The 17,050-nt window shown below is 47.2% G+C and overlaps 1 protein-coding gene across 1 annotated transcript in view; it reads right to left on the bottom strand.

Moving 5' to 3' along the window:
* Positions 1–258: 258 nt before the first annotated feature.
* TDRD9 (tudor domain containing 9) overlaps positions 259–17,050 on the bottom strand; it is a 166,224-nt gene continuing 149,432 nt past the window's right edge. Inside the window, exons 29-36 of the mRNA XM_044272040.1 lie at positions 16,824–16,976; positions 15,371–15,441; positions 15,146–15,255; positions 13,411–13,507; positions 11,792–11,927; positions 11,183–11,298; positions 9,435–9,507; positions 259–531 (exon numbers count right to left, since the gene is read on the bottom strand). Of these exons, the coding sequence (XP_044127975.1) occupies positions 430–531; positions 9,435–9,507; positions 11,183–11,298; positions 11,792–11,927; positions 13,411–13,507; positions 15,146–15,255; positions 15,371–15,441; positions 16,824–16,976 (858 nt within the window). The 3' untranslated portion in view covers positions 259–429. The remainder of the gene's footprint in view (positions 532–9,434; positions 9,508–11,182; positions 11,299–11,791; positions 11,928–13,410; positions 13,508–15,145; positions 15,256–15,370; positions 15,442–16,823; positions 16,977–17,050) is intronic.

Below are 17,050 nucleotides of genomic sequence, written 5' to 3'. Positions count from 1 at the left end.
CTGCCAAATACACCCGTTGTCCGCGACAACCGCACTAGAGGCAAACTACTAACAGCCCCCGGCTGCGTTTGACAAAACACCCAGACCGCGGGCAACTGCATGCGGCTCCCAAGGAGTCACGACCATGAACATGGGCGTGACGCATAGCCATTGGCTGAACGATCATTCAGTCGACCGCTATCGAATGTGTATGGCCACCTTAATATTCTCAATGTTATCCTGAGGAAAGTAAACAAGGAAAGAATATATTGGCATGAATCCAACAGGTTTATTACCGTTTCATTACATTTGCAAATCAAGAAACAAAATAACCACAAAAATACAAACACCACAAACTATATACTGCAGTATCACACTGTCATAATCATTAAGTCTCATGTCTCCATTAACTCAAATCCCTCCCATTTTTGGGAGCCATATTAAGAATACTTAGGGATTTAACATTACAGTTCTATGCAACTGGTAGATATATGAACAGACGGCTTCTTCTTCCACTCTCCCGGTCTGGTTTATGAGGAATTTTGGGTCCACCTGTGAATAAAGGCAAAAACAAAATGTTATTTTTAGACTGTGACCCTTTTTTGCAATTGAATCATTAGATGACTTATTGTATAAAAAACGTTTTTATTTTAAATAGACTTTTAAATAATTTTAGCAATTTTTTTTCGTCACTGTTTGTGTTACAAATAAAATCGTACAGTTTTCACACTGAGCCTCATAACAGGAAGACACTTTCTGTTCTGTAGAGATCACTTCTCAGCAGTCATCCCATCATCACAGGCAGACAGACATAGATGGATAAACTACAGGATCAGCCATTCATGATCGGCAAAGCTCGAAGCTCATCTCCTCTCTGCAAAGGTCTCAGTGCAGGCTAATAAAACTCTCCCATAGAAGTCAATGAACATCTCCAGACTACAAGTTCCTATGGTCTGTTTGACTGCTGTAAAAAATATCTTTGAATGCTGTTAATAGCACTTCAGATGATGGCTGCCCCCATGACCACGTACAGTACAGTAAACAATTTTAAAAAGTTGCAATATAAAAATTCTAAACTGATTACAGAAAAATATATAAATGATACACTACTCACAAAAAGTTAGAGATATTTGACTTCCGGGGGAAATTTATGCAAAAATGTAAAAAGTTCACGCTATAGTGATATTAAAAAGGAGATTTTTGTGAAACTCACCTGTAAAATCTTTTTCTCGTCTTTTCCATTGGGGGACACAGACCATGGGTATAGCTTAGAGGTATTAGTAGGAGGGACACTATGCAAATGAAAGAGCTCCTCCTCCTCGGGCTATACCCCCAGACTCCACCAGGAGGAACTCAGGCGTTGCACAAGCAGTAGGAGAAGGAGCAAGAAAAAATCATGGAAACCATCGGACCAAGCCATAAGGTCCAACCAGAAACAGAAAAACTGAACTAAAGACCCCTCCTGCAACAGGAATAATGGGTGGGAGCTGTGTCCCTCAATGGAAAAGACGAGAAAAAGATTTTACAGGTGAGTTTCACAAAAATCTCCTTTTCTCGTGCTTTTTTCCATTGGGGGACACAGACCATGGGACGTCCAAAAGCAGTCCATGGGGTGGGAAAAAATACCAGCACCGCCAGGAGGAACGCCCCAACGGTCAAACAGGAACCACAGCCTGCAAAACCCTGCGGCCAAAGCCGCATCAGCCGAAGCCAGTGAATGCAACTGACAAAAATTTGCAAAGGTATGCAAGGACGACCAGGTGGCCGCCGTACACAGCTGAGACGCAGAGGCACGACTGCGTCTTGCCCAGGAAGCCCCCTCCGCCCCAATGGAGAGAACGGCAATTCTAGCCGGGGGAACTCCACCACAAGCGTGACAAGCCGCGGAAATAGCCAAGCAGATCCAGAGCGCCAAGAACGGCGGACGGAAGCAGTAGCCGCGAGACACACCTCCAGGACCCGTACAACATCCAGGGAATGCAGAGTGCATTCCTTGGGGTTAGCCGGAGAAGGACAAAAGGAAGGCAGGACAAGATCCTCATCAAGGCGGAAGGGAGAGACCACCCTGGGCAAAAAGAAGGGGACTGGACGGAGCACAACTTAATCCTGGTCGAAAACCAGAAAGGCTCCTGACAGGAAAGAGCGGCCAGCTCCGACACCAGTCTGACTTAAAAGCTCGTGATGGGACGTGAACTCACAGCCACTGCATAATAGCCCAGAACTTTAATCACTACGCTATGTAGCTGTATCAGAAGCTATGGTCACAAGGAAGTCCAGATGAGAACAGTCAGAGAGACCCTCCTCAAAGGCTCGAAGGGGGCCGACTGCAGAGCGCGCAGAACCAAATTGAGATCCCAAGGAGACAAAGGGGGAACATACGGGGAACCGAATGCGCCACCGCCGAAGAAAGGTCACCACCGGACCCTTAAGAGCAAGGGACCTCTGACGGCCCGCGCCGAAACCTGACCTTACAGGGAACTAAGCGACAGTCCCTGCACAAGCCCAGACTGAAGAAAAGACAGTACCATCAAGATGGAAAACCGAAGGGGAGGGAACCCCGAACCCTCAAAAAAGGATAGGAAGGCCATCCAGGTACGATAGTAAATCCGGGAGGAAGAAGACTTCCCCGGACTGATCATGGTCCTAACCACTGAATCCGAGAACCCCATCTTTATCAGGATGGCGGTTTCAACAGTCATGCCGGTAAACAAAGAGACCGCAAATTCCGGTGGAAGAACGGGCCCTGAGACAGTAGGTCCTGTCCGTCGGGAAGAGGCCATGGGGCGTCCGCCAGCAACCGAGCCACGTCCGAAAAAACCACGCGCGGCGAGGCCACTCTGGGGTGATGAGAACGGTCGGAGTCCCTTCCGCCTCGAACTGGCGTAGACCCTTTGGTAGGAGAGGAAAACAGAGGAGGCTGAAGTCCTGCCACGGAGACACCTGCGCATCCATCCGTACGCCTCCGGATCTCGGGCGCGAGCCAGGACCACTGGGATCTTGTTGTTGAACCCGGACGCCATTAAGTCCACATCCGGACGGTCCCATCTGTGGCAGATTTCCTCGAACCCTTCTGGATGCAGAGACCACCCGCTTGGATCCACCGTGTTGTGGCTTAGAAAGTCCGCTGTCCAGTTGTCCACTCCTGGAATGCAAACTGCTGACAACACCGGAACGTGCGTCTCCGCCCACGTCAGAATTCTCTTCACCTCCTGCATCACCATCCGGCTGCGGGTCCCGCCCTGATGGTTGATATAGGCCACGGCCGCGGCATTGCCCGTTTGAACCCGCACTGGGAGGCCCGCAAGGAGAGAGGTCCAATAGGAGAGAGAGAGCGGAAAAAAATCGCCCTCAGTTCCAGAAAGTTGATTGGAAGGCGAGACTCTGCCGCCGACCAAATTCCTTGAACCGTGCGAGACTGGAAAAACGCCCCCCCCCCCCAACCCAGGACGCTGGCATCGGTGGCGGCGATCGTCCAGGAGAATGCGAGAAAGGAACTCCCCGACCTCAGGTTCTTTGGGAATAGCCACCAAGGGAGAGCTGCCCGAACCCGCTGAAAGGTAAAGGATCTCCTGTTGCGCCAGGCGAGTGTGAAACTGGGCATATGGAAGGCCTCGAAAGAGGCTACCATAAGACCCAGGACCTGCAAGTATTCCCGAATGGAGAGGCACGGGGAGCGCAGCAGATGCGACACTGCCCCCTGGACCTGGGAGGACTTGAAGGCTGGTAGAATACTGAGGCAGCCGAGGTGTCCAAAATCACTCTCCGGAAGGAGAGCCTCTGGGACGGGAAGAGGCAGGAGTTTGGGAAAGTTACCAGCCAGCCGAACCGTTCCAGGGTCTGAACAGTGATCCGGACGCTGTCCGTGGTCTGCGGTAGAGAGGGGGGCCTCTATCCGGATATCGTCCCGATAGGGCAGCAAAGGAATGCCCCTGGTACGAAGAAGCGCCATGAGCGGTCCAGGACCGTGGCAAGGACCCGCGGGGTGGTCGCCAACCCGAAGGAAGGGCGACAAACTGACAGTGTCGACCCATAATGGCGAAGCGCAGGAATCGATGGTGGGATTCCGCAATCGGGACATGTGATAGGCCTAGGAGCAGCAGGGCGGGCTGACTGGGCCCTCTAGTGCCGGGAAGGCTGGTGCAAAGGAAGGGCTCTTTGCGGGCGACCTGAGACCCCCGGCGGAGGAAGCAGGCGACGGCCTACCAGATGAGAAACGGCAAAAGGCATGCAGAGATGAACTCGTCCAGCTGATCCCCATAAGGTCTGGAAACCCCAAAGGGGAGATTAGCAAGGGAACGCTTGGTGGAGGCGTCAGCATCCCACACCTTCAATCAAATCTCTTCGCGCTGAGTGACAGAGATGGCCAACCTGCGGGCAAAGAGGGAAACAATGTCCCTAGAAGCTTCGCAAAGAATCTTAGAAGCCTGAGACATCTGGAGAACCAACTCCAGTGTGTTAGTAGCCGCATCTCGTACCGCCAGTTCCTGGTGGTGGTGTTGTAACCACACCGAGAGAGCACTGGCTACCCCTGCTGAGTGAAAGGTAGGTCACAGGGACGCGCTGCCAGCGAAAAAAGGACCTGGAAGAGAGTCTATGCGTCTGTCTACAGCATCCTGGAAAGAGGAACTGACTAAGACAGGAAGGGCCACATAATTGGCTAATCCGGCCACCGGAGGATCCACCTTAGGGGGAGGAGACACCTCTCCTCGCCGTCAGCAGGGAAAGGAAAGTATATTCATGCGCTGGGTGGTCGAGAACCTTATTAAGACCACCCCAGGCCCTGGACATGACCGCGGAAAAATCCCTCATGGACCGGGAACATGGTAGTCTCCGACTGCCTGGACGGAAAAAGGGGGAACTCCTGACCAGTGGAAGGAGGAGAATCCCCTTGGAGAATAAAGGTGTCTCGGACAGTCACCACTAAGTCAGCCACCCTGGTGGAGAGCTTAGGCGAGGGGTCCCGCTCCATGACCTAATCAGAGCCGGAAATTCTCCTTCAGACTTGCGCTCCCTAAGGGAGGGGAGAGTCGCCCGAACGCGCCTCTAGACGAGGGGGGAGGGGGGGGGGGGAGAGCCAGAGCCATCCGAGGAGGGATGCTGCTGCTCACGCTCCCTGTTAGTAGTCGGGCGTCTTCTGTGGAAAACCACTTAGAGAGGTGGTTGGCGTCACAGGATTTGAAAATGCCCTATAGTCCAAAAAGGACCTGGCTCGTCCGAGCCGGATAATTCTCCTTCGGATTACTCTCCCTAGGGAGGGGGAAGAGCAGTCCGCAAGCGCCACCGGCGAGGTGAGGGGGGTGGAGAGACGGAGACATCCGAGGTGTGATGCTGCCGCTCACGCTGCCTCTTCGTAGTCAGTCACCCACTGTGGGGACCACTGAGAGAGATGGAGTCGTTAGCGCCACAGGATTAAAGGACATGGTTGCCTTGGCGACTAAGACCAATTTAGCGGCCGCGCTGGACATGGCAGATGCCCAAGCGGGGACCGCAGGCCCCCAGGGACGTGGAGGAGGGGTGTAAGGCAGGGATGCAGGTAATACTTATCTGCTCCTGCAGAACTTCTCCTGCAGAACTTCTCCCTCGACTCCAGGACCAGCAGGGATGCACCTCATCAGGCTTCTGACTCCTTGTCCAGGAGTGCAGTGTTCTGGTGGAGGGTGGCAGCAGGAGACCCAGTAGCTGGTGGGATACCGGAGCTGCAGGTCGAGCCCGGATCCACTTGTCTTCTTTGGGGGGCAATGGAGGCAGCCAGGCAGCGTCCAAGGACGGCAGCGGGCATTCCACGGGGGACCAGGAAGGCGCCATGCCGACCTGTGTCCCCATCTAGAATAATATAAACAATTTTTGAAGGCTGAAAGGGGCTTTGAACTCAGAAAGCCTGGACATGGGGCAGCAGCAGCAGTACCACTGAGCTACCAGCTTGCCTGGCACAAAACGGAGTAGAGTGATGAGGAGCTGCACGGCCATGAGCAAACAGAGTCTCCGGTGTAAGGAGAGTCAGAGCGGCATGCCGAGGCTCCGCCTCCCCGAACGCGTCATTATGGCGCGAAAAAAGCGCGCGAAAATATGCGCGCGCGCGAAAATATGCGCGAAAATAAGCGCACGCGCGCGGAAATAAGCGCGCGCGTGATTTAAACAAACACCACGTGGAGGAGCGGCCTGCCGGCGGGCGCTGAGGGAGCGCAGCAGCCAAGGCCCGACTAGAGAAGCGCTGAAGCCCACAGTTTAAGGGGGAAGAGATGCCAGTACTCCAGTGCCAAAATGAAGAAAGTGCCCCATCAGGATCCTTCTTCAAGTTCACCCAGGTAGCCACAGACAAATAGACACAGAGGGAGGGGGAGGGATTGGGCAACACTTATCTGCTCAGCATGCTCCCTCGATGTCCAGACCAGCAGGGATGCGCCTCTTCAGACTTCGGACTCCAATCCAGGAGAACAGTGCTCTGGAGGAGGGTAGGCAGCAGGCGTCCCAGCAGCTGGTGGGATGCCGGAGCTAACAGGTCGAGCCCGGATCCACTTATCTTCTTGGGGGGAAATGGAGGCAGCCAGGCAACGTCCCAAAGACGGCGGCGGGCACTCCACGGGGGACCAGGAAGGCGCCATGCCGACCTGTGTCCCCATCTAGAATAAAAATAACAAAAAGGAGTAGAATCAGAGAGTGTCAACCTCCTTCACCAGACACTAAGCAAAGACTGAGTTCCTCCTGGTGGAGTCTGGGGGTATAGCCCGAGGAGGAGGAGCTCTTTCATTTGCATAGTGTCCCTCCTACTAATACCTCTAAGCTATACCCATGGTCTGTGTCCCCCAATGGAAAAAAGCACGAGAAATAGTGATAGGGGCAGCACGGTGGCTCAGTGGTTAGCACTGGTGCCTTGCAACGCTGTGGTCCTAGGTTCAAATCAGACCAAGGACAAACATCTGCATGGAGTTTGTATGTTCTCCCCGTATTTGCATGGGTTTCCCCCCACACTCCAAAGACATACCGATAGGGACCTTAGATGCTAATGTCTGTAAAGCGCTGCGGAAAATAGAAGCGCTATATAAGTGCATAAAATAAATATTATATCATGAAAGTCCGGCATTTAAGTAGAAGCAGCAATGGTGATTTCCTCATCTCAAACGACTTACTAAAACAAAAGCCAACACCAGTGTTCACACATGCAGGTTTTGGACGCAGATCCCTAGTACATCACTACTATGGCTACTTTAACACTCGCGTTTGGAGCGGATCCGTCATGGATCTGCATAGATGGATCCATTCAGATAATACAACCGTCTGCATCCATTCAGAACGGATCTGTTTCTATTATCTGTAACATAGCCAAAACGGATCCGTCATGAACACCATTGAAAGTTAATGGAGGACGGATACGTTTTCTATTGTGTCAGATTGTGTCATAGAAAACGGATCCGTCCCCATTGACTTACTTTGTGTGTCAGGACGGATCCGTTTGGCTCAGTTTCGTCAGACGGACACAAGCAAGCAGCGTTTTGGTGTCCGCCTCCAAAGCACAATGGAGACGGAACGGAGGCAAACTGATGTATTCTGAGCGGATCCTTTTCCATTCAGAATGCATTAGGGCAAAACTGATCTGTTTTGGACCGCTTGTGAGAGCCCATGATGGATCTCACAAACGGAAAGCCAAACCGCCAGTGTGAAAGTAGCCTGATACTTCCCAGCCTTATACGCGTCTTATATATTCATTTTCTATCCTTATTTTACTTTCAATAATCTTTATTAGGAGTTTTCAAGAGAACAGTGTACATACAATCAGTTACACAAGGATATATAATATATTATAAACATTGCACATCCACGTAAACATGTTGGGAGAATGCCTAGACCCTCCCAGGCGAAGGTATTTGAGGATACCTTTACAGGTATGGACATACGAGATATGAACAGTAGAGATATCATGCACACAAGCTTTGCACTAATATATTCTATCGCCGCCAGTTGCATAATCTGTGACATATCTGGTGTTGCTGTAGCAGAAGCAATGCTTTGGACCATAGCCCCAAACTGCTGCAGTGCATGGGGACGTTGCCAAAAGGAGCCCATGGACACCGCTTGGCATAGAGAAATCGTCACATTTTATTAAACCAGCATCTCTAATGTGATACCCATGTAATTTTCTGTATTCAGCACTTCTGCTCCGCTCATAAAAAAATATTATTTCAAAAGTTTTATGTGAAGTCAAACGATTTGTCACACATACAGCTATAGGAGCAATGATCTACTTACACATATATATTTTAAATAGTGTGCTAAGAGGAGATAATTAGGAAATACATATTCAAGCATGTCCCCCTCCTCTGAGAGCTGGGGGCTGTGTATATGAAAGTGCAGGTTTTTTTCCCCCGACAGTTAATCCTGCCTTAATAGGGAACTGGAAGGACATGCTAACCCAGCAAAGCAAGAGGATTACTTTATGAAATTGAATGAATTCTGATAACGGCATCTCCTGGCAATACTGGAGATTAAAATAAAAAATGCCAAATCCAAGTGTCACACATATAATCCAGTCTGATGACCTGGTTTAGCTTTGCAAATGCTCTCCATTTCAAAGTAAAGTACTTCATGACACAGATGTGTAAAAAAAACGAAAATGAAAAAAATGCCCCGTCTCAAATGACAAACATCATTATCATCATCCATATACAGAAGTCTACAAGGAAAGATTATTACAAAAATTAGTTACTAAAATGTTCTCAAAGTCTTAAAGGGGTTGTGTCACCTCCATCTCTCTAGGACAGTGATGGCTAACCTCCCGCACTCCAGCTGTGGTAAAACTACAACTCCTAAGAGGCACCACAGAAATGAATGTAGTAGGCTGGGAGTCGTAGTTTCACCACAGCTGGAGTGCCTGAGGTTAGCCATCACTGCTCTAGGATATCCCACCAATGTCAGACAGGTGCCATTTTCCAGAGATGGGCCTGTAACTTTAGAATGACACCCCCCCTCCCCCCGCACCATGCTCTCCATTCACGTTCTATGGGAGTTCTGAAATAAGCAGAGTGAGCACACTCTGTCATCTGTGGGAGGTGCATAGAAATGAACAAACAGAGCACCGCGCAAGCGCTGCCACTGCTCCATTTACCTCTATGGGAATGCCAGAAACAGCAGAGCGCTGGCTATTTTCGGAACTCCCGTTGAAATGAAAGGAGTGCGGCCACGCATGTGCGGCTGTTCTCCGTTTACTTTGTTGGTCCTGTTTTGGAGATAGGAGCAAGTCCCAGAGGTGGGACCCGCACTTATTGGACACTGGAGGCATATCCTAGTGATATGGCACCAATGTATGAGGTGAGACAACTCCTTTAATGAAGTAAAGCTCTGGTTTGAAGACTATACAATAGTCAACTGCATCCCTGTCCATTCCTTGCAGGATTAGGCTGCTTTCACGGTCAGTGTTTGATCAGTGAAGTGGACTTTACTGAATAAATATGACATTTTACCTGATTCCACTGGTAAAGCTTATCGTACCACTTTGCCTGTGTCACTTCTCGAGGTTTCTCTTGTTGGAACAAGCTGAAGATGGGAGGAAAATAAAAAAAAAGGTAATGTACAGACAACTGAAACAACAGCAGAAGGCTCATTGACTAAAATGGTTTAAACCTTGCAGTTTTTAGGTACTTTTGTATCGATGGGCCATCCTCAGGATAGGCCGTCACTGTCTGATTGGCAGAGGTCTGAACCCCCCACACGCCTACCGGTCAGATGTTCTGCAGCAGCTCCGGCACTAGAACTAAACTGCTCCATCTGTTGTGAGTAGTAACTGGAGCAACCAGCTCTGTCCACCACAGACAATGGACGGAGCTGTAGTTCTGGTGCTGGAGATACTGTAGATCAGCTGATCATGCAGTGTCATATATCCCCAACAATCAGAGGGGACAGGCGATCAGTATAAAAGGACCATAATACCCCTATAAGTGCAACTAGTGTAAGATGTGAAAGATTTGTAAGTGGGACTGGCTATGCCAGTAATAATACCACAGATGTAAGAAGCATATACCAATATTTATTGAGTTACCAAAGGTTCAAATAAGGCAGGCATCACACGATATAAAAAATAGCCTAGTTAGTGGTATGGACGGTGGTAGAATTATTCAGAAATATTAAAAGGGGTTGTCCGCTTTTTACTATTGATGACCTGTCCTCTTCAACACAATAAAAAAAAAAAAAAATTGAAATTTCACAAATAAAAATGAATAAAACTTATAATAAAATACCAATAAAATCTGATCCAGCAGCAGCCAAAGCAAGGCCCTCGTCTATATGGTAACTAATGTTCCTATGACAGAAGATCAATATTGCAATATAACAGTTTGTGCTAATTCCTAGAGGGATCAGTGCCATACTGTGATATATTGATATTCAATCACTCCATTAGTCACCACATACAGCCCTATCTGCATACAATGCATTTATGAAATATACAAACAGTAGCCATATATGATACTTTTTCATAATATGCAAACTAGGCCTCTGGTGCAATGTGGGTGTAACCATTGCTCTTGTTGCATCCAAGTTCCACTCCTTTCTGTGGCCAGCCCCTCTATCTCTCTCTCTCTGCTTTGCCAATGCCTGGCCCTGTCCATCAAAGTAGCTTGTCACAGAAATGAGTGGCGCTTGGGTGCAACAAGAGCAATCGTGACGCCCTTATTGCAGCAAAGGCCTAATTTGCATATTAAGAAAAAAAAGTTGCATCACTCAGGAATGGAGCCTCAGATCAACAAAAAGGATCACAGAGATCAGGTGAACCACAGCTGTATGTCTAGGCAGACAGCTGGATAGGGAGGTCTCTGATGACAGATTCCCTTTAATTAGCAGTAGATGAATCCTCCTGATCATAGAGAATACAATTTACCATAGATCCAAACTGTCAGGCAACTCAATACGCCATCAGTGGAAAGAAAAAATCCATTAATTAGAATAATTAGTGAACTGTCCCATATCTTGAGCATGCGGCTGTAGACCGTTTTAATTAGGTCCTGACATGTTCTGCACTCGTTCATTAGATATGGATGATAGGTTTTAACCCAATCAACAAAATAGCAACTGATGCACAAAATCTAGGATGAGAATGGCGTCTTCCAATGTCTATTGTTTTGTCTACAAACCTTTCTAACATGATAACGTGCAATCCACATTAGCGAACCCCACACCCGTTATCTCGATTCCACAAGGAAACCAAGAGTCTTACTTTAGCAGAAGTTCTCGCACACCTTCCTGGAGCCTTGCAGTCCTGTCGCTCCCACCGATGGTACCATCAAAACTTTGACAAACGATCTTGTTAACAGAAGATCTTATCTGATTTATCTGTGAAACGTAACACAAATATAGATATACAATAACGTGCATATAAAGATGTTAAAGGGGCAGAATGAGCTTTAAAAAAAACTGTCATCAATTCCCCCGTCATTGCCGTTCCAACAATCACCAAGTTCCCACTGGTCAGTCTTTGACTAGTGGGGACCAGGTGAACACTGGAACAACAGTGGAGATTGGTGAGCAATATTTAAAATTCTTTCATTTATTCTGTCCCTTACTGAAAAATAATGTAACCCACTGGAGCACCCCTTTAAAGGGACACCCTAGGCTAAAGCTGCAGCTTTTGCATTGCGTATAGTTGCATATTTTTCAAGTTCTTCTTTCAGGTCAGTGCTGCAGCCTGTGCACATTCAGGCCCCAGGCATCAGTAGTCATGACCTTATCTTAGGAACCCATACCCAGAACGTAAGTACGCAGTCTGGTTACAAGAGCCACTGCCTCTCAACTAAAAGAGCAGATGATCCATTATACACCAGTTTACCTTCAGTAGGTCATCCATTTTAATGCTGACATCAAAAGCCAGTTCAATGTCATGTTCGGGCCAAACTGCGAGATTATTGTATTGCCATCCCAGGCCACAAAGAACGCCTGTATATTCCTTTTTCTTCTCATCGACTCTGATACGATTTACAACAAAATCAAGAAAAACGTTCAGTGAAACCAAGAGCAACTCCTGGTGTGCAAAGGCAGGTCATGCAATGTGATGTGAAGGGAGATCCATGTCATATTTAAACATGAAAATAGCATACAGGGGTAATGGTTTTAAATCAGTTTACGAACAGACATTTGATCTACCGTATATGAAAGTTAACCCCTTCCCGACTGCCGACTGTGTATATATGTCCTATCTGCACATGCCCTGTGCAGATAGCACGTATATACATGTGCAAGCAGCGCTTGAATCCCAGCGCTGACCAGACCTAGATTGCAGGAGCAGGTCGGGCTCCGGCTGACAGACACAGCAGGGACCCTGAGGAGAAGACAGGAGCGGTTTATTACCGCTTCTGCCTTCTCCTGTGCCAGGAGAAGAGCGCTTAACCAGCACATGGCAGAGCCGCTTCCTCTGTTAGTCCCAGCGGTCACTTGACCGCCAGGGGGTGTCTGGAGCAGGGGCAGAGCTAGCTCTGTCTGTGTGTCATGCGCCCACAGGGACCTGTTTTCCCCTGTAACTGAGGTTCCAGTGGATGCCCCATGCCAAAAATAAAAAATTTCAATATAAGTTAAAAAAAATAAATAAATGCAGTCGCTAACAGAAAACGTCACATTAATCGCCCCATTCTCTCAAACCTATACATGTTCTATATGAAAACGATCGTCACAAAATAGGGAACCCATTGCAATAATTAATTTTTGTGTCAGTTTTAATATTTAAGAAATAAAAAGCTATAATTTAAAAAAATAAAAAACTTTTTAATAATAATCGGTTTTCCTCCAAATTAAACCTAAAAAATGCTAATAAAAAGAAAAAAAAATTGCAAAAATTATTTTGGTAGTCAAACAAAAAGCTACGGTTACTAAACCACCAAGTGCACAAAATCACAAAAAGTTGCCTGGACATTCAGGCCTTTTTTGGGCCCGGTCATGAAAGGGTTAAGTTCTGTTTCGACAGAAAGCTCCAATGTATGCCAATATACTGTATTAAAGAGTGAAGCCTCTGCATAGAAAGCAATCGAATAGGTTATTCTATACACTAAGAGGAAAAAAAAAAAAGTACATCAAGCCAATGAAGGCCAGTGGACATCCAATGAGTGAATATAGCCCTATAGATATGTTTAATGTACATGGCAAACGTAAGGCTTGAATGTGATTAGAACAGACACTTAAAGGGGTTGTCCGCCTTTTTTCTTACCGAAGATCCATCCTTTGGATAGATCATCAGCATCTGATCGGCTTCAATGGGGCTGAGCTGCGCCCCAGGTTGTGACGTCACTGGGCCTGCGGGAAGCAGCGATAAGGCCGCAGTGCTACTGCGAGCACCACTGCCTTCTCAAGTAGCTGATCGGCAGGGGTCCCATGTTTCCTTTCACTTTTTAAACCTTAGAAAATACTGCGGCAACAAAATTCGAACAAGAATCTACCTACTGTGAAGCCAATAGATACCTGAGCTCTGTTACAGGAGCAAACAGCATGCTGATAAGTGCAGGCAAACCAGGGATGGATGGAAGCAGTGATGTCTCTCTCAACATTAGCATAGTTCCTAAAAACAATGATAGGACATACCAGTATAAGCATGTGAATACCTGACAAATGAGCAGATATTAAAAAGAAACACCCCTCTGCTGGATCCTGTCCTTGTAAGGATGATCAGGTTATCAGCATCATTACATCCAGATCCTAATAAAGGGGTCATAGCAAATAAATCAGAATCCAAGAGAATTCTAAATTGCGCACACACACACATATATTCTGCACAGTCATTCAATTTTACAGCAAATTAGAAGGGTATTCCCAACTCCATAGGATATGCAACAAAAATCTTCAGGTCCCCTAACACACACATGTGCGTTCCTTTCTATTCACTTCAATGGGAGTTATTGGAAGCAGTCCACAATGTGTTTAGACAGGATCCCACATTTATCACACACGTCAGTGCAGAACACGCTGTCCACTTTCTAGCTCAATGGTAGCTTGCCAGCCAGATTAAGCTCTTAGCAGGACATTTTATTTTAGCGTCGGGCACCCACTAAGCCTGTAGTCACTCATGAAGGACAAGCTGTGAATGAAAACCAGCCTGAGAACAAAAACAAAATCCACATATTTGTATAAGGCCTCATGCACACCGCCGTTGTTTTGGTCCGCATCCGAGCCACAGTTTTTGCGGCTCGGATGCGGACCCATTCACTTTAATGGGGCCGCAAAAGATGCGGACAGCACGCCGTGTGCTGTCCGCATCCGTTGCTACGTTCTGTGGTCCGCAAAAAAAAATATAACCTGTCCTATTCTTGTCCGCGTTTTGCGGACAAGAATAGGCAGTTATATTAAAGGCTGTCCGTGCCCATCCACAAATTGCAGAACGCACACGGACGCCATCCGTGTTTTGCGGATCCGCGATTTGCGGACCGCTAAACACACAATGGTCGTGTGCATGTAGCCTAATTCTATAATTGCTGACTAATTACGAAGAGCAACACAGAAAATAGGGAAATTGGCACGGCATAAGGGGTATTCTGGTTTTAACACGTTATCTCCCATCCACAGGATAGATCAGTTGAGGGTCGATTGCGGGGACCCTCACCAATCCCCAGAACGGGGGTCCAGTTCCCTGCAGGAACCCCTGAAATGGAGTGGCGCTGTATCCCCAGCACTCCCATAGAGATGAATAGACCAACAGTGTGCAAGCTCAACCTGGCACTCTTATTATTTTGGTGGTCCCTGCGGGGTTCAGGGTCCCCATTCTCATGATCGGTTGGGGTCCCAGCAGTCCTGTGAATAGTGGATAACATAAAATAACTGGGATACCCCTTGAACTATTAAAGAGTGAATCAGATTAGAGTGCCCATACAATATGCGGCCACAGAGAAGCAGCGTGGCACACAGCAAAACTGTACAAGCTTTGATCACAAGTTGCCAGGGTCATGCAGAGGCACTATGAATTAGTATAATGCCGTGCCACCCTGTGAAACGAGCAGTGTCCATAATGGGAAATCACACTCCCACACAGAGCGTGTTTTCCGCACCGAACACTTGTCTTATGGGTAACACTCCATCAGTTGGATCCATGGTTTTCTCCTGGAAAAGAACTGATCGGCACCGACGTGCCAACAAAAATCTAATATTTCTATCCAGATTTAGAAATTGCCTACTAAAGAACAAAGATAAAAAAAAAAAATTGTACCGGTTGAGTTGACAGACAACGACGCAGCGACAAACATTCTCTGGTGAGTTGCTTCTGGGGTATCATTGACCACTATTGAGTTAATACTTTCTTTTTCAATCCACACTGATCTAAGAAAGTAACAAGAGATTACACCAAATGGAATAGAGGACTCCATCTGTAAATATCTATGACAACAATGCACACAAGGATGTGAGCCGATCATAAAAAAGTTAAATTTCTTACCTGAATTTGGACACTCTCAGCATACTGTGAAACTGGACTTCATAGGGGTGGAGAGGGCCATGAAGAATAACCTGAAACAGAATCACTGGAGGTTACCTGTATCCGTTTTAGCTTGTTATTGGTGGGCTGAGTATTTCTTAGTAGCACCATCTTATGGTACAAATAAAAGTATCAACATTTTTGTGATGGGAATGGGGGCAAAAAAACTGCAATTTCACAATTTTTTTTTTTTTTTTTTTACAGGGCTCACCGTATAAATAAGCATTTCCTTTATGTCACAGGTCACAAATATGATAGCTTTACTTTTGCCTTTTTACATGCAGAACATAAATGTCTTTGTCTCCACAGTTATTTCTGCCGCAGATTTGCAGTTTGAACTAGCACAGGTCCGTATGCGGATGAGCCCTATTCTTTAATCCCCAAGAGGCTAACCCACTGTGGTCTATACATGGAAACCACATCAAGAAGTGACATGTCACTTGTGCTTTTCAAATCCAATCGAAAAAAAAAAATATGAATTGCAACTTAGATTAACTCTGAAAACAATGGGAAAAAAAATACATGAAATTTCCACCTCGTGGGCGTACCCTTTAGGTGAGGTAATACGTGTTGGTCATCGTGACATCTTTACTTGGTAAAGAAATAATGAAAATACGAGGCATCTTATACTACATGGTGCACAGACATTTAAAGGGAGTCTTTCACCTAAACTGACCATTATAGAACACTAACACCATGATCTGCATTATAGTCCCCATATTGGAATGCTACTTACCGTATAGCTGTCCGTCGCTTATTTTTGCTTAAAAAAAACACTTTTATTCAATATGTTAATTAGGTTCTGAAAGGGCCCAGGGGCAGCGTTCAAGTGGCCGGTGCCCAGGCCCCTCGTCGCTTTTCATATGAAACCCCTCCCCTTTCACCCCTCTGGCCCGCCCTAGGTTCTTCAGAAATCCAGCGCCAGCGCCGTTCACAAGATTCGCCGCGCCTGCGCACTTCATTCCCCATTATGGGCAGAGGCACAAGGCCGGCTAGATGTACAGGCCGGCACATGCGCATAAAACTCTCTTGTGCCTCTGCCCATAATGGGGAATGAAGTGCGCAGGCGCACAAATCTTGTGAACAGCGCTGGATTTCTGAAGAACCTAGGGTGGGCCAGAGGGGTGAAAGGGGAGGGGTTTCATATGAAAAGCGACGAGGGGCCTGGGCACCGGCTGCTTGAACGCCGCCCCTGGGCACCTTCAGAACCTAATTAACATGTTGAATAAAAGTGTTTCGTTGCGAAAATAAGCGACGGACAGCTATACGGTAAGTAGCATTCCAATATGGGGACTATAATGCAGATCATGGGGTTAGTGTTCTATAATGGTCAGTTTAGGTGAAAGACTCCCTTTAAGTGGTAAATCCATGTTCCAGGGAAGGCCGCTTACAGAGTACATGCAGCTTTTCTCACCTTACTGTTTGGATTACCAAACTGATTGTTCTGATAGCTTTCCAGCAGGCTGTCAATCAGGTCTTTCTCGTCCTTTTTCATGAAGCCTTGTGCATGTACCCCCTCACTTGTGTTACTGCCTGAGAACAGTTCCGTCAGTACGCCATTGCTTTGCTGGACAAAAAAAAGGATGTGAAATATGGCAATTATGAGAAAATGATGCGGTAGGATTATTTTAAACATAATTA

Source organism: Bufo gargarizans, chromosome 11 (genome assembly GCF_014858855.1).
Source record: "Bufo gargarizans isolate SCDJY-AF-19 chromosome 11, ASM1485885v1, whole genome shotgun sequence".
NCBI classification, from domain to species: domain Eukaryota; kingdom Metazoa; phylum Chordata; class Amphibia; order Anura; family Bufonidae; genus Bufo; species Bufo gargarizans.
This window is presented reverse-complemented; position numbering and strand designations above follow the sequence as displayed.